We start from the raw sequence: 27,903 nt of genomic DNA on the forward strand, positions 1-27,903 counted from the left end.
ATTAAAACCAAAAATTCTTTAGTCCCCAGAGATTATCACTACCCTGCTTGTGTTTTTCATCCTCATGCATGATGACTTTTCTTCTATGCATCTGTGAACAGCATACAGTGCTATTTTGCTGGGTTTTAAACTTCATGGAAATGGTCTCATTCTATCACCATCCTGCTCCAAATTGGTCTTTTTCCTCTTTGTCCTTATGTTGATACGTAACTTTATGAGTTGTTCATTTTCGCTGTTGTGTAGTATTCCACTTAAACTTGTCAAATGTGTTCGTGATTACTCTGTTCATGGACAGGAAGGTGTTTTCCACCTTTTCACTCTTACAAAGGAACTGCTGTGAATGTTCTTGTGTAGGTCTTTTGCAAAGATGTAAGAGTTTTTTCAGGTTGCATATGCAGGTGTAGACCCAAAAACGTGAGGGTGGATATATATATCTTCACTCCTGCTAGATGTTGCCAGAAGTCACTCCAAAGCATTTGGGTCAACTTCCACTGCTTCTGAGCTGTCCCCCACCTCCTATACACTCTGAAACTCATATGATCTAACGTTTGTTTTGTTTTTGTTTTTGTTTTTTTGGCAGTGTCTGTGGCATGTGGAAGTTCCTGGCCGGGGATCAAACCCATGCCTCAGCAGCAACCTGAGCCACTGCAGTGACAATGCTGGATCCTTAATGCTGGATCCACTGTGCTACAAGGGAACTCCGCCAACTTTTATTTTTTAAGTTTTGCCAGTCCAAGACCAAATGGAACATCTTTATGGTTTGAATTTGTCTTTCCCTGACTGCTGAGGTTAAAACTTTGTATCATGTAGAAGCCCAATGTGTAAAGCCACATTATGCAGAGGTATTCTGTTGGAAAGCAGTGTAAAGGTCGTATTTAAAGTATCTAAGGTATTGCATTTATTATTTTAGTTCCTTTGAATACCTGTGTTCCTAAATATTGAGCATAACTTTAAGCAAGTGAGTTTGCATTGTCTCTTTTGTAGCATATTTTGGGTGATATTTTGACTATCTTTGTTTAAATTGACTATGGTTTTAGTGTTATCTGTGACACATCCATCCAATCTTTTTACATAAATAAGTTGGGAGTTGGCTTTAATAGCAGGTATGAAAACCCACGATTAAGTTGAGGGAGAGAGGACATCTAAGCCCTGAAGGCATGGGTTCTGGAATTGACCAGGCATGTTCCTGCTTTAGTGCCTTTGCTCTGACTGTCCCCTCTGTCTGGAATCCTCCTCTCTGAGAAGTGCATGTGACCACTCTGTCCCCACCTTCAGAATATCATTGGACCTCACTTTCTCAGTGAGGACTCAGTGTTCAGTGAAGACTTCTTTAACATTGTACCATATAGTATGTTCCAGCCCATCAACCACTCCTGTATCCCTCCTGGCTCCACTATGTATTTCCTCTTAGTGCGTATGGTATCACTGGATAACTTTCTATGTAAGTTACTTAGTTATTATTTACTTTGGCTGTTACTCTGTCATTCCTCTACCAACTGTAGAATGTAACTTCTGCTAAGGCAGGCATCTTGGTCTGTTTTGTTCACTACTGTCTTCTTGATGCCTAGAACAGTGCCTGGCACATAGAAGGTACTCAAGATAGATTTGTGGGCTAATAAATCAGCTGGACTTAGCAAGGAAAAGAGAGCAGAGAATTTCCTTTTTATTATTTTTTAAAATTAAAGTGTAGGAATTCCTGTCATGGCTCAGTGGCAACGAATCTGACTAGGAGCCATGAGGTTGCGGATTTGATCCCTGGCCTCACTCAGTGAGTTAAGGATCCGGTGTTGCTGTGAGCTGTGGTGAAGTTCACAGACACAGCTCAGATCTGGCGTTGCTGACAGACACGGCTCAGATCTGGCGTTGCTGTGGCTGTCGCATAGGCCGGCAGCTACAGCTCCAATTTGACCCCCTGGTCTGGAAACCTCCATATGCCGCAGGTGCAGCCCTAAAAAGTAAAAAAGTAAAAATAAAAATATAGTTGATTTACACTGTTGTGCCAATTTCTGCTGTACAGCAGTGAGTGAATAATACATATATATTCATACATATATATATTCTTTTTTTAATATTATTTCCCATCATGGTCTCTCCCAGGAGATTGGATATAGTTCCCTGTGCTATACAGTAGGACCTCATTGCTTATTTGTTCTAAATGTAATAGTTTGTATCTATTAACACCAGACTCCCAGTCCATCTCACTCCCTTCTCCCTCCCCCTTGGCAACCACAAGTCTGTTCTCCATGTCTGTGAATTTTTTTCTGTTCTGTAGATAGGTTCATTTGTGGCATATTTTAGATTTGCATATAAGTGGTATCATATGGTATTTGTCTTTCTCTTTCTGAGTTACTTCCCTTAATATGAGAATCTCTAGTTACTTCCATGTTGATGCAAATGGCATTATTTCATTCTTTTTTGGGGTGAGTAATATTCCATTGTATATATGTACCACATCTTCTTAGTCCATTCCTCTGTCAATGAGCATTTAGATTGTTTCTATGTCTTGGCTATTGTGAATAGCGCTACATTGAACATAGGGGAGCATGTCCCTTTTTTTATTACTCAATGAATTTATTACATTTGTAGTTGTACAATGTCATCACAATCCAATTTTATAGGATTTCCAACCCACAACCGCAGCACATCCCCCCACCCCCCAAACTGTCTCCTTTGGAAACCATAAGTTTTTCAATGTCTGTGAGTCAGTATCTGTTCTTCAAAGAAGCTCATGTCAGTGAAAGCATTTGATGTTGGTGTCTCGTTGTATGGCTGACTTCACTTAGCATGATAATTTCTAGGTCCATCCATGTTGCTAAAAATGCTGGTATTTCATTCCTTTTAATGGCTGAGTAATATTTCATTGTGTATATGTATCACATCTTCTTGATCCACTCCTCTGTTGATGGACATTTAGGTTGTTTCCATGTCTTGGCTGTTGAAAAGAGTGCTGCAATGAACATTGGAGTACATGGTGTCTTTGTGAGTCATGGTTTTCTCTGGATAGATGCCCAGGAGTGGGATTGCTGGATCAAATGGTAATTCTATTTTGAGTTTTCTAAGGAATCTCCATACTGTTTTCCACAGTGGTTGCACCAATTTACATTCCCACCAACAGTGTAATAGGGTTCCTTTTTCTCCACACCCTCTCCAGCACTTATTGTTTGTAGCCTTTTTGATGATGGCCATTCTGGCTGGTGTAAAGTGGCACCTCATCATGGTTTTGATTTGCATTTCTCTAATAATGAGTGATGTTGAACATCTTTTCATGTGTTTCTCAGCCATCTGTATGTCTTCTTTGGAGAACTGTCTGTTTAGATCTGCCGATTTTTTGATGGGGTTGTTTGTTTTTTTGGTATGGAGCTGCAGAAGGTGTTTGTAACTTTTGGAGATTAATCCCTTGTCAGTTGATTCATTTGCAAAGAAGCATGTCCCTTTTTGAGTTATCATTTTGTCCAGATATATACCCAGGAGTGGGATTACTGTATATCATAGTTCTATATTTAGTTTCATGAGGTACCACCATACTGTTTTCCATAGGGGTTGTACCAGCTTACATTCCCATCAGCAGTACAGGAGGGTTGCCTTTTCTCCACACCCTCTCCAGCATTTGTTATTTGTAGACTTATTAACGATGACCACGAGAAAAGCATTTCTGAGAGAGAGTACATATGCCAAGACTAGAAATAAGATGGAGAGCAGTCATGTATGTAAGCGTGATTATGAATGACTGTCCATCCAGGCTGGGAGTGCTGGAGGCAATTACAAGAGATATAAGTAGGACCACGATCAGCAGTTTGGACCTGATCTTGAAGGCAGTCAGGAGCCTTTACATTTTTATTGAGGGAATAATGCAGTCCTATTTGCATTTTAGAAGAACATCACTTGGGCACCCAACAGGAAGAAATCACAGGATGGGGGTTAAGGATCAGATTGGAGGCAGGTGGATGATCCCGGAACTGTCACAGTGATCCAGTGAGGGAAGATGGTGACCTTATCAGGTAGCAGTAGGGGGATGAAAGGACATGGACAATTTCAGGGGATACGAAGAACATCTCTACTGTCTTCCTGCCATCCTCCAAGTAAGTGGAATCTGAGTAACTCTGCATCTCGACTTAAGTTAGCCAGGAAGCCATGCCCTTACAAAGCATACTCTTAAGTAATCAAACTGGGAAGCTCTCCAAAGTGCTCCACCCACATCTTCAACTTCCCCTTGGATCAAGAAATCTGGAGCAAGACTGCCTTTGTTTGACTGAGCAGTGCATAATGGAGCAGCACGCTGATGGAGCTCAAAGTTTTTGGAAGGAAGGTAGCATTCCTCGTCCAAGTTCCCCTGGTCTCCAAATCTTTTGTGCAAGTAAATTAGTTTCATTTGTCTCAGGGCACCTTTTCCAGGCCAGCTTCTTCCAACTTGCTTGCAAATGTTTCTCAGTGGTGTGTTTGAGGCTTGGCTGTGTCTCCTTGTCTGGAACAAATCTTTTATTACGAGGAAATAGCTGGATGATGATTCTGGACTTTTGGAGCCTGTTCCCCTCTCAGCTGTTGACTCGGTATATGAGACTTTGGTAGTTTGCAGCTTAACCTGCCCCTTCTCCTGCCTGCTTCTTGTTAATATGCATTTTATCCTCGAAGCTGAATTTCATACCTACCAGCTCAGCACCATGAAGTGAGATGGTTGGAATTAACACCTGTTTCTTCAAGACTCTCCGGAGATGCCGTGGAGGGCCATGTGTTGTTTTCTTTGCTCACCTCCCGGGTTTGCATGATTTTTCCTTTGGTGCGGTGGTCACGCATTCCTCGGCAACCTAAAACCCTCCAGATGATGGGAGTATCGTGTTGCTCTTTTCACATGGGAAAGCCACTGCCCACCCTCCTCTGTTCAAGTTGCATTCAAATCTAATTTCCATGGCCCATGTGAGTGGGAGCTTCACAGCCCTGTGTCAGCTGTCAGAGTTTAGCAATACCATTTCCAAACATGGGCCACTAGGCAGCCAGCAGGCACTAGACAGTTGAATGCTGGCAGCAAAAGCCTCAGACACCTAGAGCCGTCCAAACACTGACTCACCCTGCTATTGCCAGGATAAATATGGGAATAAATGGTATTTTTTTTTCTCTAAGCAGGAAGAATTGTCAAAATGCTTATCACTTTATAAAATATAACAGATTGTGCCTGTTCATGTTTTGAAATGTTCCAACCCTTTACTAGCTTTTTTTTTTTTTTAAGTGAATTCAATAATAGCTCTAACCTGTTTTTCTTCTTTCTAGGAGGCCTGTAGAATCCAGAAGTTTCCAAGTTGTGCTGCCCCACGAGCTCTGGATCCACCTGGCTGTGGTGGCCTGTGGCAATCGGCTGGAGGAGACGCTGGTCATGCTCAAATCGGCCGTGCTCTTCAGCCACAGGAAGATGCAATTTCATATCTTCACAGAAGAATCTCTGAAGCCAGAGTTTGACAAGCAGGTGAATGTGCAGAAATTATGACCATATTTACTGAGTGCAGGCAGACTGCATTTTGGGAAACGCGTATCCTATTTCCTACTGTATTTCTGCTGCATACTCAGCTGTGTGCCCATGAACCCTTGACTCCGAGGCTTGCTATTCTCATCTATAACATAGGGAAAATTACACCTCTCCTTCAAGAGAGATGGTGAGGATTAAATGAGATGATGCATTTGACCCAAGGCAGCAGCCCTCCTGTTGTTAATCACATTGTTCCCGCTGGGAGTTAGGGAGCTTATTTCTGTCTATCTATCTATCATCTATCTATCCATCTATTTTTTGAACAACAAATAATATATTCTCATCACAATAAATTCAAATAATATCAATGTTGTAAATTATAAATGTAGAAGTCCTTGCCGCCCTTCATTCCCACACACGAAACTAGTGGAGTCCACACTTTTGAGGGATTCTTCCATGTTATCTTTATATACAGGTGTGTGTGTATGTTTATGTATCTGCGTGATTGTGTATGTATGTATGTATACCTGTGTTTTTATGTAAGTATAGACATGTGTAACACGTGTGCATGCATGTGTTGTTACATATTTATAAACATAGAAATATGTTTATTTAAACATTTACAGAATCAAGATTGTTCTCCATGGATCATTCTGGAACTTGCTTTTCCTCGCTTAAAACCATGTCATGAGAGCCTTGTTCCTGGTCAGAACTCATACTTTCTCACCTCATTCCTTTTTGTTGACTACTTAGTCTTTGATAGTCTTTCATGATGTGGCTGGGTCATCATTTGTTTCATTCTTTCTGTGCTGAGGAACATGTAATGGTCTCCTCCCTGGAGAGGAGCTGTGGAAATGCCTCTTCTCCAGGGCATGGTTCTTGTGTGACTGCAGACTGTTCTTCCTTCTCCTTGAGAGTCTTCTTGTGTGGTGAGTTCCTGAGTTACTGGCAGAAAGAGAAGCTGTTTCGTTTTCTATCTATTAACTTCAGTCCCCGGGGCTGCATCCACCCCCCCACCCCCCTCCCCGCGGTAGCCACCGAAAGGGCAAAGCAGCATGTTGGGCAAAGAAAGGCTAATCAGGGAAAAGTAGAAAATATGTTATGTTTTTGTAAAGAAAAAAAATCACTCTGACATCCTCACCAAGAGATCCAGGGAAGAAGCAGTCCTGGGGCTTTGAAATGGATTGGAAAATGCTTCGAGAAATCTCTGAGTCTGGGGAAGGGGCAAAGAAAAACTGAAACACCCAAGGGTAGCATGTCTGAAGCTGGCGCGTAAGGGGCATTATAGTTAATAATAGTAGTAGTAATAATAATAATTTTAAAAGTAAAATAGCCTTTCTCAAGGGCTTATGATTTATGATTTACTCCTTTTTTTTTTTTTTTTTTTTAGGACCACACCTGGATCATATGGCAGTTCCCAGGCTACAGGTTAAATAGGAGCTGTAGCTGCCAGCCTACATCACAGCCACAGCAATGCCAGATCTGAGATGCCTCTGCGACCTACACCACAGGTCATGGCAATGCCAGAGCTTTAACCCACTGAGTGGAGCCGGGCATCAAATCCATATCCTAGTCAGGTTCATTACCACTGAGCCACAATGGGAACTCCAATTTATGATTTACTCTTATTTTAATCCTAACCACAATCCTTTGAAGAAGGTAACAACCATGCCCCTATTTTGCTCTCTGAGATCAGTGCGGCTTAGAAGGTGTCAGTTCAAGGTTACCAACTCAAACTTCCATGAACTTAGTCACTCTGCTGTACTTCCTCTGTAACTAATAGATGGAAGGCTGGAATTCAAAACTCAGCTCCATGTTCACTTACTGCGAGATCTTGGGCAAGTCTCTTGGGTTTTCTGGGCTTCAGTTTCTCCTTCTGCAGCTTGGAGCCCGCAGGAGTGAAAAGAACTGCTTCTCTATAGTTGGGATAAGCTAGATCAGGCTGCATTGAGAGCTGTCAGGAAACCAGACATGGTTCATGCAGGCAGTGGGGGCTACATGGTTCATGCAGGCAGTGGGGGCCTGTCCACTCGGCCCCCTTGGTCTGGGACCACAGTTGACAGAGATGGTTCATGTACTTAGCCACAGTTGCTAGAGCATTTGGCCCCTGCAGTTCTTGAGATACCACTATAGGAAAGAGAGGGACGGCCACTGTGCTTTTTACTCCCTCAGCTTGACAGTGACATTTCTGCTCATATTTAACTCCTGAAGCAGTCACAAGGCCTACCCAACTGCAGGGAGGCTGATAAGTGTTCACAGGGATGGAGGACAAGTGGCTCCGGGCCAATACTAGTCATGTCCTGTATAATATCCACGGAACAAGTGTTCATTGAATACCTATTGCATGCAAGAAGTTGAGGCATGAGGATGGAGCAGGACAGAGTACAGACTTGGACTTTAAAAAGATGAGAGAAGGAAGATCTGTATATATAACTATAGATGTATAACAGATTGTGTTTTCCAAGGTGTCTCCAGTGGCCCAGCCTCCTGCTGTTCACACCTCTGTGTATTTCTCATCTGTACTGTCCCAGGGCTAGTCTGCATGACAGTAGCTTAGGGAAAATGTGATGCTGTGTCACTTCTGAGCCCTCTTGGTTTCCTCTTTTGGATTCCTTGCTCTGGGGAAGGCCAGCTTTAAGTCTGAGTAGCCCTCATCAAGGCCCATGTGTTAAGGAATGAAGCCCTCTTGCTGACACTCAGTAAGTGAGCTTGGAATCAGGGCTTGCAGCCCCATCCAGCCTTCATATGACTAACCCTCATGGGAGGTCCTTATCCTAAGAGATTATATGAGATAATGAATGTTTGTGGTTTTAAGCTACTAAGAAGCTACTAAGTTTTGGGGTAATTTTTCATCAGGCAAGAGCTAATCCAGATATATCTACATACATAATATATATGTGTATATAAAATAGAGTATGCCAGGAGTTCCCATGGTCGCTCAGCAGGTTAAGAATCGACTAGTATCCATGAGGATGCAGGTACGATCCTTAGCCTCATTCACTGGATTAAGGATCCAGAATTGCCACAAACTGCAGCACAGGTCATAGGTGCGGCTCAGACCCAGTGTTGCCGTGGATGTGATGTTGGCCGGCAGCTATAGCTCTGTTTCAAGCCCTAGCCTGGCAACTTCCATATGCTGCAGATGTGGCCCTTAAAAGGAAAAAGGAATAGAGTATGCAAAATGACCTGCTTGTGACATCTGAGGCCACATCCAAGAAAGGATACAGCTCCTGCCTGGTTTTTTCTTGGGGTGCCTGACCCTGGAACCTGACCACCATGTGGTAAGGAAATCCATACTCACCCATAGGGAGAGTCCCACACAGAGAAGAGCTGATAACTAACCTGCACCACCAGATATGTGAGAAGGAGCCTATAGATGATTCTAGCCCCTAGCCTCCAAGTCTTCTAGCTGGAGCCCCAGATGTTGAGCAGAGTCAAGCCATCCCTCCTGAGTGTCTGAATTCCTGATCCTTGGACTCTCCAAGTATAAGAGATGGTTGTTTTATACTACTCAATTTTTGGGTAATTTGCTATGAGCCATAGTAACTGGGACATTATAAATCAGGAACTAAGGTCTGGGAGAATTCTTGTAGATACTTGTCAGGACGTACCATGTTTTGTGCTGCCCTGATGACTTTATTCCTCTGATGGTTTATTCCCTCAGGTCTTTGTTAGACCAGCGAAGCTCAGTTGACAAAGGAAATTAAAATTGGGTGTTAAAAATCTCAACAGGGTATATGGTGTCACCCCTTTCTTGTACTTATTTCAGAGTATAATTGTGAGGCTGAAACAGATAATCTATTGACTCTCTTGCCACAAAGATTCCTTGGAACATCTCCCTGTGCTGGGCACTGTGTCAGCCCTGAAACGGTAGATCAGCAGCAGTTGGTTTTTGTTCGGCTGCATGAGTTGCTGGTGTGGGAGGAACAGGTTACACTAACCTTCTCAAGGCTGTCAATTTCAACACTGAGGCATTGTGGGAATATCCAGAACTTCTTGTGATAACTTCATGGGAAGCTCAGGGCCCCATACCTCAGGGTCAAAACAAGATGCTAGTTGCCATCATTATCCCCCTGGAAACTGCATTGTTATGTTTAAGGAGAATTTTTAATTTTTTTATTTATTTTTATTTTTTATTTTATTTTTTTGTCCTTTGTCCATTTAGGGCCGTATCCGTTGCATATGGAGGTTCCCAGCCTAGGGGTCCACTCAGAGCTGTTGTTGCTTGCCAGAGCCACAGCAGCGTATATTTAAGTAGGTTTTTTTTAAAGCTGCTGAACTCTACTGGTTGTATTTACCATCTACATTGTTAATATTTAATATTTGAAAGTTTCATTTATTTCTGTCACCTTCTAACATAGAAGCTGAAAATGTCAACTGTTGACTTCCTAGCCTTTTCAGGCAGTTCAGGATCAAATATATGATTTTTTTTTCTTTTTAGGTACACACCTGTGGCATATGCAAGTTCCCAGGCTAAGGGTTGAATCAGGGCTGCAGCTGAGGCCTATGTCACAGCCATAGCAATGCCATATCTGAGCTGCATCTATGACCTATGCCACTGTTCATGGGAATGCTGGATCCTTAACACACTGAGCAAGGCCAGGGATCAAACTCCCATTCTCATGGATACTGGTCAGGTTCTTAACCCACTGAACCACAATGGAACTTCCAAATACATGATTTAAGTTTGGCTAGTCTGTGCTCTTGCCCCAGACTCAGAATCAAGAAATAGTGGGACTCAAAAGTGGGAATGGCAGAGTTCCCGTTGTGGCTCAGTGGGTTAAGAGCCCAACTAGTACCCATAAGGATATGGGTCTGATTCCTGGCCTTGCTCAGTGAATTAAGGATCGTGCGTGGCTGTGAGCTGTGGTGTAATCACAGGTAAGGCTCAGAACTGGTGTTGCTATGGCTGTGGTATAGGCCAGCAGCTGCACATTCAATTCAACCCCTAGCCTGGGAACTTCCTTATGCCATAGGTGCAACTGTACAAAGGAAAAAAAAAGTGGTGATAGCCACCAATGTATTCTGGGATAGGTGGGGCCCATGGTACATTGACATCCTGTGTGTGTGTGTGTGTGTGTGTGTGTGTGTGTGTGCACGCGCATGCATGTGCAAGCCATGGGAAAAGGTGTCAATAGGAATTTCCTGTGGCTGGAATCAGTATACTATGCAAATAAAGAGATAGAAACAGATGTAAATGAACTAAACGTTCCACTGAAAAGACATAGTTTGGTAAAGGTTGATAAACCCTTTTATAAGAGAGGTTGCTAGAGCTCAAGGAATCAAGCAAATTCATAGACCACGGGCCCTTTGCCTTCTCCTACTAGGGCTGATTTGGGACCATCGTGCAGTGGCACAGTGGTCCTGGGTGTTTGAGCCCAGTGTCCATTCAGGTTGGCTGTTGCTATTCCCCTGAATGTTTGTGCCCGTGTCATTCCTGATATGCTCGTGCACCTGTACTGGGTGTTGTGCCTGATGTGGGTTTTGCTCAGTCAGTGCCCTTCATAAATCAGTTGTCAAATACTATGACTATCATTCCTATTCTCCTTATGCTGAGATTTCTCTCCCAAATAGTCATCTCAAAATTGCAAATTTAAAGTATTCCCAATGGCATATTTTTTCAAAAATTGTATACAAATATATAAGCAATGTATGTACATTGTAAAAAATAAGTTATAAAATCAGAAATGAAAAAAATCATCCTATTGGAGTTCTCATTGTAGTGCAGTGGAAACGAACCCAACTAGTATCCATGAGGACATGGGTTCGGTCCCTGGCCTCACTCAGTGGGTCAAGGATCCAGTGTGGCCATCAGTGTGGTGCAGGTTGCAGACATGGCTCCGATCCTGCATTGCTGTGGCTCCAGCATAGGCTGGCAGCTGCAGCTCCAATGTGACCCCTAGCCTGGGTACTTCCATATGCTATGGGCGCAGCCCAAAAAAGTAAAAAAAAAAAAAAAATCATCCTATTAATGCTGAGGAGAATAATTTTGGTGTATGTATTTACACTTCTTTTCATATCAACATCAGAAGTGGAATCACAGTCTATATTCTCTTTCGTAATCTTTCACACTGTCTTTCATAATGTAATTTCATAATAACTGACACTATGTTAGTGCATTTCTTCTTAAACAGGGGTTAAAAAAACAAAACAAAATGGAGTTCCCGTTATGGCACAGCAGGAACGAATCCGACTAGGAACCATGAGGTTGTGGGTTCGATCCCTGGCCTTGCTCAGTGGGTTAAGGATCCGGAGTTGCCGTGAACTGTGGTGTAGGTTGCAGATGGGGCTCAGATCTGGCATTGCTGTGGCTCTGGCATAGGCTGGCAGCAACAACTCTGATTAGACCCCTAGCCTGGGAACCTCCATATGCCACTGGTGCGGCCCTAGAAAGGACAAAAGACCAAAAAAAAAAAAAGAAAAAAAAAGAAGGAGAGAAAAAGAAAAACAGGGGTTTGACCAACCTTTTCTGTAAAAGACCAGCTAGTAAAGCTAGTAACTATTTTAGGCTTTGCAGAGTGTATGGTCTCACAGTTACTCAACTGTATATCATAAAAGTAGCCATAGGAATATGTAGACAAATGGGTGTGGCTGTGTTTCAACAAAATTTGTAGCTATGGACACTAAAATTCAAATTTCATATGATTTTCACATGTCACAAAATGTTACCCTTGTTTTTATTTTTTCAACATTTTTTTTTTTCTTTTTTGGCTGTACCCACAGCATGTAGAAATTCCCAGACCTGGGATGGAATCCAGCCTATATCTCAGCTTAGGCAACACCAAATCATTAACCTACTATGCCACAGAGGGAACTCCTATTTTTTTCAACTATTTTATTTAATTTATTATTATTATTTTTTTAGGGCCACACCTGTGGCATATATAAGTTCCTAGGCTAGGGGTTAAATTGGAGCTGCAGCTGTGGCCCACACCACAGCTCACAACAAGGCCAGATCCTTAACCCACTAAGTGAGGCCAGGAATCAAACCTGCATCCTCATGGATACTAGTCAGATTTGATACCACTGAGCCATGACAGGAACTCCTATTTTTTCAACTATTTTAAATGTCTAACCTGTTCTTGGCTTGTCTGTTATTTGTAGCAGGTCGGGTATGGCCCTTCTACTACCATGCTTTGCTGACTCTTGTTCTGCAACCCTGTCACTGAGAGCTGCGTAGTATCCCAGAGCTTATTTAACCAACTTCTTATTTATATTGTTTTCCATTTGTCACTCTTACAAACAATACTATAATAAATAACCTTGTAATAAATATCTATGCACTTTTGGAATTTTTCCTTAAGGTAAATTCTTAGAGGTAAAGTTACTGTATCTTTGAAAAGGCATTTACTAAAAAAAAGTTAAGGATGAAGTTCCTGTTGTGGTTCAGTGGGTTAAGAACCCAACATAGTGTCCTTGAGGATGCAGGTTCAATCCCTTGCCTTGCTCAGTGGGTTAAGGATCCAGCAATTGCTGCAAGCTGCTATGTAGATCACAGATGCAGCTTGGGTGAATCCAGTGTTGTTGTAGCTATAGTGTAGGCCAGCAGCTGCAGCTCCAATTCGACCCCTAGCTAGGGAACTTCCTTATGTCACTGGTGTGGCCCTAAAAATAAATAAATCAAATAAATTTTAAAAATAAAAAATTAAGGACATACACAGATATATATAGGCACATAAGCATATAAAATGATGCATAAGATTCCATGTCATTAGAGAATTGTAAATGAAAGCACTAAGATACCACTACCATTCATTAGAACCACTAATATCCACAACAATGACAGCACCACATGCTGATAGGGATGTGGAGCAACAGGAACTCTCACTCATTGCTGGTGGGAATACAAAATAACACAGCCACTTTGGAAGATAGCTTGGCAGTTTCTTAGAAAGCTAAATGTAAGCTGACCATACAGTCTGGCAGTTGTACTCCTTGGTATTTACCTATATGGGTTGAAAAACTGTCCACACAAAAACTGGCACATAAATGTTTATAGCAACTTTTTTCACAATCACCCAAAACTGGAAGCAGTCAAGATGCCCTTCAGTAGGCAAATGGATAAGCAAACTGTGATGTATCTATACTATGAAATATTGGTCAGTGATAGAAAATAAGTTATGAATCCATAAAAAGACATGGAGAAAGGTTAAGTGCATATTGCTAAGGAGAAAACCCAATCTGAAAAGGCTAAATACTGTATCATTCCAACCTTATCACATTTGTAAAAGGTAAAGCTGAGAGACAATAAAAATATCAGTGGTTGCTGGGAGTTCAGAAGAGAGGAGGGAGGGAGGAGGAATGAATAGGTGGCACAGAGTGGATTTTTAGGGCAGTGAAAATATTTTGTATGATGCTGTAGTGGTAGATACAGAACAACATGCCTTTGTTGAAACCCATAAAATTATACAACATGAAGAATAAACCCTAATATTAACTCTGGGCTTTACTTAATGTATTGGTATTGGCTCATTATTTGTAGCATACGTGCCAGTTTAACACAAGATATTAATGATGGGAGAAACTGGGGAGGGGGAGGAATAAAGGAGTGTATATGGAACTTTCTGTACTTTCTGCTCAGTTTTTCTGTAAACAGAATTGCTCTGAAAAATAAAGTCTATTCCTTGATGTAATTTTATTATAAAATTAATATATGCAGGGAAATTAATATATACTTTCTGTAAAAGTTCAAAAGAGTATAGGAATACAGACCTAGAAAATGAACAGCCACCAACCACACCTCGACAGGTACTCACTTTTAACAATTTGGTGCAACTGTTCAGATTTTTTTCTCTGTGATAAAATATATATACATATATTTTCTCCTGTAAGATAGAGCAATATTATAAATTTCTTTTTGCACTTTGCTTTTCCTGAAAAGGTAACTGTATGTCATAACCATTTTTCATGACAGCACATACAGGTCTACTTTATTTTAACTGTCCACTGGTCCATTGTGTATTTTTATCATGATGCATTTGCCCAGTTCCTTATTATTGAGCATTTGATGGGTTCCCAAGGTTTCTTTCTTTTTCTTTTCTTTTCTTTTTTTTTTTTAAGTATTATTACACACTATGTTTGGTGAAAGTCCTTGTACCTCTGTCTTCGGGTTTGTTGTTACCAATTTCTAAATTGCCCTCCTGGAAGTTTGTTCCATTTACCCTTGCAGTGTTTAGGTGCCAGTTTCCCATCATCCTTGCCAACTCTGGATGTTATTTTTTTAAGTCATAGCAATAGTCTTTTAGTCAATGAGTATTTATTGTGGTGATAGAGTTAGGCTTTCTGTGTATGCTGCCTGAAGGATTTCCACCTGGAGTTCCCATTGTGGCTCATCAGGTTAAGAACCTGACTGGTATCCATGAGGATGCCGTTTGATCCCTGGCCTCGATAAGTGGGTTAAGGGTCCAGCGTTGCCTTGAGCTGTGGTGTAGGTCGCAGATGTAGCTTGGATCTGGTATTGCTGTGGCTGTGGTGTAGGCTGGCAGCTGCCGCTCCAGTTCGACTCCTAGCCCAGGAACTTCATATGTTGTGGATGTGGTCCAAAAAATTCTACCTGGCCACCCAGAAGCTTTAGGTGTTTTCCATCTTTCTGAGGTCTTATGACCCTTCTCTTCCCTTCCATGTTTTTCAGCTACGACAGTGGCCTGACTCCTATACAAAGAAGTTTGAGCACAGAATCTACCCCATCACATTTTCGGTTGGAAACCCTCAGGAATGGAAGAAATTATTCAAGCCCTGTGCTGCCCAGAGACTCTTTCTACCGGTAGGAACACCTGCTTTTAATAAGATGCTGCTTGGAAGAGAATTGTGCTTGGAAACATCGTGGAATTAACTAGGGTGTGTTTAGAAACATTTTACTGACAGTTGGAAATATGTTCCTCTTGGATTCTGTAGTTGATGCTTTCAGTGTTCAGGTTTATCAAGAGATGGTCCCTGGATTTGAGAAATTGTCTTTCCCAAGGTTTGAGTGACCAATTGAAGAGCATCCAAAGCATGTCTTGGATTCTGTGTCTTTGTGACTATGGCTCCACCATTTACTGGCTCTGTGGACTTGAGAAAAATCACCCAACTTCTCTAAGACTCACATTCCTCCATAAGTTAGGCACATGGTTGGCCCCCAGATGTTATTTTCAGTTATTATTTCTCTTATAACAATAGCCACTACCAAATGTAGCCATGCTAAGGGATGATTCAGAGACAGTCCAGGGTTCCAGCTCACCTTTTCAGTTTTGAATTTTCAAATTGAATGTTTTTGTTTCCTTTAAAAAAAAAAATCCTAAACATGGAATTCCCTGGTGGTTCAGTGAGTTAAGTATCTGGCATTGTCATTGCTGTGGTGTGGGTTCAGGAATTTCCACATGCTATGAGTGTAGCAAAAAAATCCTAAATAGAGGGAGTTCCATGGTGGCTTAGTGGTTAGGACTCAGCATTTTCACTGCTGTGGCCCAGGTTCAGTTTCTGGTCTGGGAACTGAGATCCCACATCAGGCTGCTGTACACTGTGGCCAAAAATAACAAACAAAACAAAAAACAAATGAAAATCCTTAATAGAAAAATCACTGAAGATATACCAGAACTGAGACAATTACTGAATGAAGATGGAAGCTTTGAACCATGAATTGCAACCTTGACACTTGTGAGGGCTCACACCTTCAGTAAACATTTCTTGAGTGCCCATTAGGTGCTAAGCCCTGGCTTAGTGATGGTGATATGGTAGTGAACAAGATAGCCATGATCTTGCCTTTGTGGAATCTGAGTCTAGCAAGGCATTGAACAGGTAGTTAGTAATGGTATCCATGCTGAGGTGGAGGTAACATGGGTTTCCAACTGGTCTAGGGCATGTGTCGAGAGAGGGTTCTTTTGAGGCATGGCTTTTACGCTGAGATGTGAAAGAAAGCACAGTAGGGGTCACTGAGTGACAAAAGCCTGGAAGGTAATGAAAGAGAAAAGGGTTCCATGCAGATGGAATAGTAGGTCCAAAGGCCCTGAGATGGGAGAGAGCATGTATGAGAAGATAGAAGTCCCAGTAACCAGAAAATAGAGTGTGGTAGGATGGAAGAGGTCAATAGGGGCTGGAGTTAGCAGACTCTCTGAGCTATGTTGAGATGTCTCATCTTTGTGTTAAGGGTAGTCAGAAACCATTGAACAGTTTCTAGCATGGAAGTGAGATGATCTGACTTAGGTTTTAGAGAGGACTCACTGGTTCACTGTAATGTGGACAGTAGAGTTGCTGAGGCCGTTTAATGATGACTTCTATGGTAGGTGTCCTGGAGCTGGATACAGAATATGCCTGAGAAATAGAATTACTAGTTCTTGTGATTGGCTGGCTGGGAAAGTCAAAGGGTAGTTAGAGTGGTAAAGATTTCACCCAGGTTTCTGACCCGAACAACTATTAAAGTTGACCCATTTGAAATTGCCAATATTCAGGTATTTGTGACATACCAAAAAAGGCATCTTTCTTATGGTTCAGCCTACAAAATGGATGGCAATGCTATTTAATAATGGAAAAAGCTAAAGAAAGACCATTATTTATAAGGGAAGAGATGAGTTTAATTCAGGTCATATTTTGATTTTGAAGTGCCTGGAAACATGCACACAGGGAAGTCTTACCATCTCTTGATCTGAAATCCCAAATGGCAAATGACATTTTTAGCATTTCTACACAGAACCTGTGGGAAAAAAATAAGGCCTGATGTACTCTTAGTGCTGATTTGCTGTACAAGTCCATCACTATCAAATAACCTCTTTTTTACATGCCATAGCCTTTTACACATGTTGTGAGATGGGATCTATTGCATAAAAATGAAAAGATTCCCTCAAATTGGAAGTAAAATCTCTAGGTGGGTGATATGAGAATTAACTCCCTACTGTGCGATATCACTTATATGTGGAACCTAAAAAAGTTAAATGAACTAATGAATATAACAAAAAAGAAACAGATTCACAGATAAAGAGAACAAACTAGTGGTTACCAGTGGGAAGAGGGAATGGAGGAAGGGCACGGTAGAGTTAGGAGATTAACAGGTGCAATTACTGTGTATAAAATAAATAATCTATAAGGAGGAGTTGCCGTCATGGCTCAGTGGTTAATCAACCCAACTAGTATCCATGAGGACATGGGTTCGATCACTGGCCTCACTCAGTGGGTTAAGGATCTGGTGTTGCCACAATCTGTGGTGTAGCTCACAGATGTGGCTCAGACCCAGTGTTGCTGTGGCTATGGCATAGGCTGACAGCTACAGCTCTGATTTGACCCCAATCCTGGGAACCTCCATATGCTATGGGCATGGCCCTAAAAAAATAATAATAAGCTACAAGAATATATTACACAGTACAGGGAATATAGTCAATACTTTATAATAACTATACATAGAGTTTAATCTTTAAAAATTGTGAATCGCTGGAGCTCTGCTGTGGTACAGTGGGTTAAAAATCTGACTGCAGCAGCTTGGGTCACTGTGGAGGTTCAGATTCTATCCCTGGTCTGGTGCAGTGGGTTAAAGGATCCAGTATTGCCACATCTATGGTGTAGGTGGCAACTGCAGCTCAGATTCGGTCCCTTGGTCCAGGAACTTCCATATGCCGTGTGTGCAGCCATTAAAAAAAAAAAAGTAAAAATTGTGAATCACTAGATTGTACACTTGAAACTTATATAATATTGTACATCAAATATGCCTCAATAAAAAAACATTTAATAGGAGTTCCCTAGTGGCCCAGCAGTTAAGGGTGCAGTGTTGTCATTGCTGTGGCTCAGGCCACTACAAGGCATGTGTTCGATCCCTGGACCAGAAACTTCTGCATGCCACAGCTTGGCCCCAAAAAAATTTAAATAAAAATTACCATTTGAGAAGATGAGAGAAAAAAATCTCAGGTTTCTGCTTCTTATCTCTGTTTTAGGGGAAAAGAATATTAGAAAGCTCAAGTTATGTTGGAAAATTGTTTCCCCAACCTATCTAAAAATATAATAGCAACCCTTTAGAAAACATTTGAAATTTCCCTGACCTTGAATTGTGACTATTGCTGCTGCACACACACAGAAAAAACAAACCCCACTACATGATGGTTTTCATTCATTCCCAGCTAAACAAGTCTGTGCCATTTTGAATGACAAATGGGTGCTGGCGTTCCTTATCTGCTTTTGATAATGGAAACTAGCCCTTCTTAAAAATAATAAAGAGAGATTGTGGTTGACAGGACATTTACCTTCCCAGAGTTGTGTATCATAATAGCAGATTATAAACATGGTGTTTCTGGACATCAGTGAGATATATTGATCCTCAGGGTAATTTGAAATAAAGTCTAGGTGATGTTTTCCTTGAAATTCATCTCTATAAAACCAAATCAGGTATGCTGCTGAGGTAACACAAAGGAAATGGAGATTCTAAAATGCAAGCATTCTAGCCCTGGCCAGTCTTTTGACTTAGAATCACAGTCTCAACCTTTTTTCCTAAGGGCGTGTCATCTACCCCAAATCGATAGATGAAACTCTTTCTTAGGTAAATTTTACATATCAGAATAGGATCAGAGCACAGCCTTGAGTATTAGAACTCGAATATTAGATTCTCAAGTACAATTAGTGGAATTCAGATTCCTCCAATTCAAGAGTTATGAAGTCCTAAAAATCAGTGGATGTTTACTTTTCTGTTCCTGTGAATAATGGACCTGCGAGCAGGACCATTATTAGTGCCACTTAAACAGCAGAGAGTATGATTAAGCTCTCTAGGCTGCATCCTGCTTTCGGATAATTCAGAAGCTCAAAGTATTTAAAACAATATGCCAATCACAAATATATCAAATCTATCCGTTCAGTTGATCCTGGAGGACTTTTCCCTTTTTCCTTAGTAAAGGTTGGGAGCCTTTTCTTTTCTTTTCTTTTCTTTTTTTTTTTTCCTTGTCTTTTTAAGGCTGCAACCATGGCATGTGGAGGTGCCCAGGCTAGGGGTCGAATTGGAGCTACATCACAGCCATGGCAATGCAGGATCAGAGCCGCATCTGCCACCTACACCACAGCTCATGGCAATGCCAGATCCTTAACCCAATGAGGAAGGCCAAAGATCAAACCTATATCCTCGTGGGTGCTAGTCAAATTCGTTTCTGCTGAGCCCTGACGGGAACTCCAGGAGCCTTTTCTTAATGTAAGAAAAATTGTTTTGTGAATTTATAAAACTTATCTCTCATTTAAAAGGAATTAGTGAGGTTTTATAATGGACATCCATATTTTGTTATACAGTGTGCCTATTTGATTATAAAGATCTATAAATAATCTTCTTGTCTGGAGATTCTGGACATATTTAAAATATGACAAGAGATCGTTGGATTGCAGAATCATCTGATTCTGATTGCAGAACCTTCTTACATTTGGCAAGTGACACCCAATATGGTAATATGAGGTCGGTTAAGGCACTGTCGAGGCTTCACCCTGAGAAAGGCTTTTTTAACCAATTTTCTAAATTCCAAGATTATAATAGTGTCTGTTGTCTTTCTTGCCTGTAATGTGCCATGGTCATCCACATTCAAGGAAGGACTTAGGGAAGAATATTGTCAAGAGAGACAGGATAAAATTGCTTAGAGTCTTGACCTATAAATATGTCCTGAGAATTTCCTAACTCTGTAGTTCCAACAAACTTGTCCCATACTTTAATATTTCAAAGTAGCATCATGCCAAAGAAACAAAATCTTATTACTTAGATTTTCTTTTTAAAAATTTTTATTTTTAATTAAAGCATAGTTGTTTACAATATTGTGCTAATTTCTTCTGTACAGCAAAGGGACTCAGTTATACATATACATACATTATTTTTTATATTCTATTCCATCGTGGTTTATCCCAGGAGATTGGATATTTTTCCCTGTGCTATACAGTAGGACCTTGTTGTTTATCCTTTCTAAATGTAATAGTTTGCATTTAGTGACCCCAAACTCCTAGTCCATCCCTCTCCTTCTCCCTCCTTCTTTGGCAACTACAAGTCTGTCCTCTATGATCTGTGAGTCTGTTTCTGTTTTGTAGATAAGTTCACTTGTGCCATATTTTAGCTTCCAGATATAAGTGATATCATATGGTATTTGTCTTTCTCCTTCTGACTTACTTCACTTAGTATGATAATCTCTAGTTGCATCCATGTTGCTATAAATGACATTATTTCATTCTTTTTATGGCTGAATAATAGTCCATTGTATACATGTACCTCGTTTTCTTAATCCATTCCTCTGTTGATGAACATTTAGGTTGTTTCCATGTCTTGGCTATTGTGAATAGTGCTGCAGTGAACATATGGGTGCACATGTCTTTTTCTGAATTACAGTTTTGTCTGGATATATGCCCAGGAGTGGGATTGCTGGATCATATGGTAGTTCTGTTTTTAGTTTTCTGAGGAACCTCCATGGTTTTTTCCACAATGGTTGCAGCAACTTACATTCCCACCAACAGTGTAGGAGGGTTCCCTTTTCTCCATACCCTCTCCAGCATTTTTGATTTATGGACTTTTTAAGGATGGCCATTCAGACAGGTGTGAGGTGCTACCTGATTGTAGTTTTGATTTGCATTTCTCTAATAATTAGTGATGTTAAACATCTTTTCATTTGCCTATCTGTATGTCTTTTTTGGAGAAATGTATGTTTAGTTCTTTTGCCCATTTTGCAGTTGGGTTGTTCAAATTTGTTGTTGTTTTTGAGCTGTATGAGTTGTATGTATATTTTGGAGATTAAACCCTTGCCGGTTTAATCATTTGCAAATATTTTCTCCCATTCTGTAGATTGTCTTTTCATTTGTTTTATTAATGGTTTCCTTTAATTACCTAGATTTTCTTTATCACATCAAGAGCAACAACTTATCATCTTCCCTTTTTCAATTTTTAATTTGTTAAAGATGTCTTTATTTGGTTCTAATATTTGGAAAACTACTTACTTACCATAAATGTTCTAATGAGTTTGCCATTGGCCAGTGGAAAAGAGAGGTTTACTTGACTTATTATAACCTTTTATAATCAAGGTCAGGCTTCTTTATTGTTATTATTATCAATATCTCAGAATTAGCAATTAACATTGAGACTTGGAAACAACCCTTTGTATATTAACAAATACTAACAGGTGAATAGGGGTATATTAAAAATCCTTATTAAAAGGAACATCAATTAGAATCATCATAAATGATGTCTATGTATTTTATCAAATACTAAGAGACTTTAAATTATCAGGATAAGATTAACTACCTAAAAGATCACATGAAAATAACTCTAGATACCAATTTTGTGGAACAATTTTTATTTTTCCTTTTTTTTTTTTTGCTCTTTAGGGCTGCACCTGTGGAAAATGGAGGTTCCCAGGCTAGGGGTCTATTTGGAGCTACAACTGCCAGCCTATGCCACAGCCACAGCAACACAGGCGGATTCAAGCCATATCTACAACCTACACCACAGCTCACAGCAATACTGGATCCTTAACCCACTGAGCGAGGGCTGGGATCAAACCCGTAACCTCATGGTTCCTAGTCGGATTCAATTCTGCTGAGCCACAACAGGAACTCCGGAACAACCTTTCCACAGTACTTATCATTTACTCACATATTATTAAGAGTTTGACATTCATGATAATAGTTACAACTTTTGGTCGCATGTGAGAGAAACTCAATTTCAACTAGCTAAGCAAAGAAAGCAATTTATTCACTTATCTGACTGTGGAGTCCAGATGATAGGGCTAATCTTAAGCACAGCCAGATCCAGAGACTCATATAATGTCACTAGGGCTCTGTCTGTCCCTCTCCCAGTCCCTTGCAAGGCTCAGTCTGTGAGAATGCAGATTGCCTGAGGCAGCCTGAGATCCAAATTCTAGAAGCTTAGCTATTATAGCAGAAAAATACCCTGGCAAGGTGGTGACATCTGAAATGGTGACATGAGAAGCTAAGTGAAATCACTCCCAAATGAAACAAGCATAACTGATTAAAATTATTTGTAAAACAATTATCTGGACTCTTTGAAAATTTTCCTAAGGGCCTAAAGAAGAAACATATTTCTGACTCAAGAAAATCTACTAAAAGTTAAAGAGTGAGAGACTTTGACATTTGAATCATGACCCTCCGTGTCCCTTCCCCTTCTAGCTCAGCATGATGGAACCCCAACTCTAGGCAGTTCAGTTAAGTACATAGTGATCCTCCAGTGTTGTTACAGCTGTGGCATAGATCACAGCTGCAGTTTGGATTTGATCCCTGGCCCAGGAACTTTCATATGCCACTGGTGCAGCCACACCTCCCTAATGAGGTCTATGGTATTTCCTCGGGAGGAGCAGGTCGTCAGCATTTCTCATCTCTACCAGCTATGTGTTACAGAGCTTAAATTCCTGACAAGTGTGGCCAGGGTTTCAGAAGCTCCCTCCGTTAAGAGGAAGCTCCATGAGAGCAGCAAGCTGAACTACAAGCCAGTTAGTTTACACGGGAGAACCAGGGAAAGAGACAAATAAAAAAATACCTTCCTAACTCTATCAGAACAGAGTGCAAAGACCAGCCTCTAAAGCTACCCCTGCAAATAGACCTGGATTGAATGGATCAGACTGCAGAGCAATTTAGGCTCAGGCCATTGTGAAAATCAGTAGAGCAATCAGTTGGCCATTAGTAAAGGATATTAGCTGGGTGTAATACCAACAGAAGAGGACAGTTTAAGAGAATGATTGGAGGAAGAGTTAGTCAAAGAGAGCCCTGAAAAAAAAAATTGTCATCCTGGGTGACTGTGAGTTTGCACAGGCTGCTCTTGTTGAAGAACAGCATCATAGGTTTCACACAGTGGGTGAAGTGGACTCCGCTGTAATAGTCCAGTCAAGATACTAAACGAACAAGCAAACAACATCAACCAGCCCTGCATGTCAGGTTGGGGTGTGGGGTGGGGAGGGGAGATGATCATTATCCAGCGTTTCCACTATATATTATCTAAAACATCCTAAAATGTATTATCATGCTAAAATATATTAATGTGAAAATAGTATCTAAATTTTTTTCAACAAAAAAAATGAGACAGGCAAATAAACAGGAAAGTGTGACTCATTCACAGAGAAAAATACAGGCAACAGAGACTGCTGCTGAGAGGACTCAGCTGTCAGATTGCATAGAGAAACACTTAAAAACAGCCATTACAAATATGTTCAAACAGCAAAAGGAACTTGTGCTTAAAGAAGTAAAATAACATATGATGGCAATATTTCATAAAAATAAAGACTATCCATAAATAAGTTTGTTATTTTTTTTAAGAGCCAAATAGAAGTTCTGCAGTTGAAAGGTAAAGTAACTGAAATAAATAAAAAAAAAACTGGAGTTTCCGTCGTGACACAGAAGAAACAAATCTGACTAGGAACCACGAGGTGGCGGGTTTGATCCCTGGCCTTGCTCAGTGGGTTAGGGACCCAGCATTGCCGTGAGCTGTGGTGTAGGTTGCAGACGCGGCTTGGTTCCCGCGTTGCTGTGGCTCTGGCGTCAGCTGGCGGCTACAGCTCCGATTCAACCCCTAGCCTGGGAACCTCCATATGCCGCAGGTGTGGCCCTCAAAAAGACAAAAGACCAAAAAAAAAAAAAAGAAAAATCTTTGGGAGGGCTCACTATTGCTTTAAACCTAAAATGGAAAGAATCAAGATGGGATTAAAATGGCAGAATAGAAGGACTGGAGCTCAACTTCTCTCATTAAAACAACAAATTACAACCAAATGCTGAACAACCTTCAGCCAAATGGACTGGAAACTTTCAAAAAGATATCCTACTCCAGAAGACAAAGAGCAGGCCACATCAAGAGGTAGGAGAGGCAATTACACAGTATAAGCAAGCCCATCCCTCCCAGGCAGGAAGCACACAGACTGGAAAGTAACTCTATTACAGAGACTCACCTATGGGTGTGAGAGTTCTGAGCCCCACCTCAAGTCCCCATGCCTGGGGATCTGGCATTGGGAGAGCCCCCGGAGTATCTGTCATTGAAGGCCAGAGGGGCTTGTGTGCAGGAGCTCCGTGGGACTGGGGGAAATGGAGACCCCATTGTGGAAAGCCGCACACAGACATTCATGTGCACTGGATCCCAGGGCAAAGTAGAGGCTCCATAGGAATCTGGATTGGACCTGACTGCACTTCCTGGAGGATCTTCTGGGAAAATAGGGTGACTGTGGCTCATTGTGGGGGAAGGACATTGGAAGCAAAGCTCTTGGGAATACTCATCAATGTGTGTTTCTCTGGAGATGGCCATTTTGGGAAAATCTGGCCTAACCCATCAGTGCTGAGAAGCCCCAGGCTGGGATCACAGCCCCACCCATCAATAAACAGGATGCCTAAAGACCCCCCAGGCACACAGACACCTGTAATCTCACCCAGAGACAAAACCCCATCCACCAGAAGGATAGTAATCCACCCCCACCTACCCGTGGGCTGGCCCCAGTCCCTCCAATCAGGAAGCCTACAGCAAACCCCCATATTAGCTTCAGCCACAAGGGGGGGCCGACATCAGAAGTAAGAGAGGCTATAACTCTATTGTCTGTAAAAGGGAGATTACACTAAAAACCTATAAAAATGAAAAAGCAGAAAACTATAAATTAGATGAGGGAGAAAGAAACCCCCCCCTCCAAAAAACAGCTAAGTGATCAGGAGATTATCAGCCTCCAGGAAAAAGACTTTAGACTGAAGATGATGCAAAATATCTGAAATAAACTGGAGGCAAAGATTGATAATTTACAGGTATCACTGAGCAAAGAAATACAAGATTTAAACCTTAAGCAAGCAGATATACAAAATGCATTATCTGAAATAAAAAATTTGTTAGAAGCAACCAACAGCAGAATACAGGAGGCAGAAGAACGAATAAGCGAGGTGGAGGACAGACTAGTGGATATCACTGATGTGGAACAGAAAAAAGAAAAAAGGTTGAAAAGAAATGAAGACAGTCTCAGAGAACTCTGGGACAATGTTAAGCGCACCAACATCCATATTATAGGTGTGCCAGAAGAAGAAGAGAGAGAGAAAAGACAGAAAAAATATTCGAAGATATAATAGCCAAAAACTTCCCTAACATGGGAAAGGAATCACTCACTCAAATTGAGGAAGCATGATGAGTACCATATAAAATAAACCCAAGGAGGAACACCCTGAGACACCTATTAATAAAACTGACCAAGTTAAAGACAAAGAGAAAATACTGAGAGGAGATAGGGAAAAGAAACAAATAGCATCCAAGGGAACCCCAATAGGTTATCGGCAGATTTTTCAGCAGAAGCTCTACAGACCAGAAGGGAGTGGCATGATATATTTAAAGTGATGAAAGGAAAAAAACCTCCAACCAAAATTACTTTACCCAGCAAGGCTCTCATTCAGATTTGAAGGAGAAATCAAAAGCTTCACAGATAAACAAAAGCTAAGAAAATTCAGCACCACAAAACCAGCTTTACAGCAAATACTAAAGGGACTTCTCTAGGTGGAAAAGAAAAGAAACAAAAATACCACAAATGACAAGGCTCATCAGTAAAGGCATATATACAGTAAAGGAAGGAAATCATCTACACACAATTATGCTACCAAAATCAGAAATCATGAGAAGAGGAGGGTACAAATGCAGGACACTGGAGATGCACTTGCAATTAAGAGTCCAATAACTTGAAACAATCTTGTGTATATATAGACTCCTATATCAAAACTTCAGGGTAACTGCAAATCAAAAATCTACACTTGATAAAAAAACAAATAAGAGAAATCAACTCAAATACAACACTAAATAGAGTCACCAAACCACATGAGGAGAAAACAAGAAAAGAAGGGAAGAAAAAAGAGCAACAAAAACAAATCCAAAATAGTTAATAAAATGGCAATAAGAACATACATATCAATAATTACCTTAAGTGTTAATGGACTAAATGCCCCAACTAAAAGACGTAGACTGGATAAGTGGATATAAAAACAAGATCCATATATATGCTGTCCTCAAGAGACCCACTTCACTTCTAGGGACACATACTAATTGAAATTAAGAGGATGGAAGAAAATATTCCATGAAAACGGGAATGAAAAGAAAGTTGGAGTAGCAATACTCATATCAGACAAAATAGACTTTAAAATGAAGATTATTTTAAGAGACAAGGAAGGACATTACATAATGATCAATGGATCAATCCAAGAAGAAAATATAACAATTTTAAATATATACACACCCAACATAGGTTCACCGCAATATATAAGGCAACTGCTAACAACCTTAAAAGGACAAATCAACAATAACACAATCATAGTGGGGGACTTTAACACCCCACTTACAGCAATGGACAGATCATCCAGACAGAAAATCAATAAGGAAACGCAGGCCCTGAATGAAGCATTAGACCAGATGAACTTAATAGATATTTATAGGACTTTCCATCGCAAAGCAACAGAATACACATTCTTCTCAAGTGCAAACAGAACATTCTCTAAGATTGATCACATCCTTGGCTACAAATCAAGCTTCAGTAACTTTAAGAAAATTGGATTCATACCAAGCGTCTTTTCCGACCACAATGCTATACGACTGGAAATCAACAAGAAAAAAACTGGAAAAAACACAAACACGTGGAGACTAAACAACATGCTACTAGACAACTGATAGATCATTGAAGAAATCAAAGAGAAAGTTAAAAAATACCTCAAAGCAAATGACAACAAAGATACGACACTCCAAAACCTATGAAATGCAGCAAAAGCAGTACTAAGAGGGAAGTTTATAGCAATATAAGCCTACCTCAGGAAACAAGAAAAAGCTCAAATAAACAATCTAACTTTATATCTAAAGCAGCTAGAGAGAGAGGAACAGACAAGACCTAAAGTTAGCAGAAGGAAAGAAATCATAAAGATCAGAGCAGAAATCAATGAAATAGAAATGAAGAAAACCATGGAAAAGATCAATGAAACTAAAAGCCAGTTCTTGAAAAGATCAACAAAATTGATAAACCCTTAGCCAGACTTATCAGGAAAAAAAGAGAGAGGACTCAAATCAATAAAATTAGAAATGAAAAAGAAGTTACAAAGGACACCACAGAAATGCAAAGGATCATAAGAGACTACTACACGCAACTATATGCTAATAAAATGGAAAACCTAGAAGAAATGGACAAATTCTTAGAAAGGTACAATCTTCCAAGACTAAACCAAGATGAAATAGAAAAGATGAATGGACTAATTACAAGAACTGAAGTTGAAACTCTGATTAAAAAAACTTCCAACAAACAAAAGTCAGGAACAGATGGCTTCACAGACAAATTCTATCAAACATTTAGAGAAGAGCTAATACCTGTCCTGAAACTATTCCAAAAGACTGCAGAGGAAGGTACGCTCCCAAACTCATTCTATGAGGCCACCATCACCCTGATACCAAAACCAGACAAAGATACCACAAAAAAAGAAAATTACAGGCCAACTTCACTGGATTAACATAGCTGCAAAAATCCTCAACAAAAGACTAGCAAGCTGAA

The 27,903-nt window shown here is 40.6% G+C and overlaps 1 protein-coding gene across 1 annotated transcript in view; it reads left to right on the forward strand.

The window, feature by feature from the left end:
• The window catches only part of GXYLT2 (glucoside xylosyltransferase 2), a 95,978-nt gene that overhangs the window by 19,108 nt on the left and 48,967 nt on the right, over positions 1-27,903 (forward strand). The window contains exons 2-3 of the mRNA XM_047779239.1: positions 5,263-5,455; positions 15,087-15,218. Of these exons, the coding sequence (XP_047635195.1) occupies positions 5,263-5,455; positions 15,087-15,218 (325 nt within the window). The remainder of the gene's footprint in view (positions 1-5,262; positions 5,456-15,086; positions 15,219-27,903) is intronic.

This window comes from Phacochoerus africanus, chromosome 1 (genome assembly GCF_016906955.1).
Source record: "Phacochoerus africanus isolate WHEZ1 chromosome 1, ROS_Pafr_v1, whole genome shotgun sequence".
In the NCBI taxonomy this organism is placed as follows: Eukaryota; Metazoa; Chordata; class Mammalia; order Artiodactyla; family Suidae; genus Phacochoerus; species Phacochoerus africanus.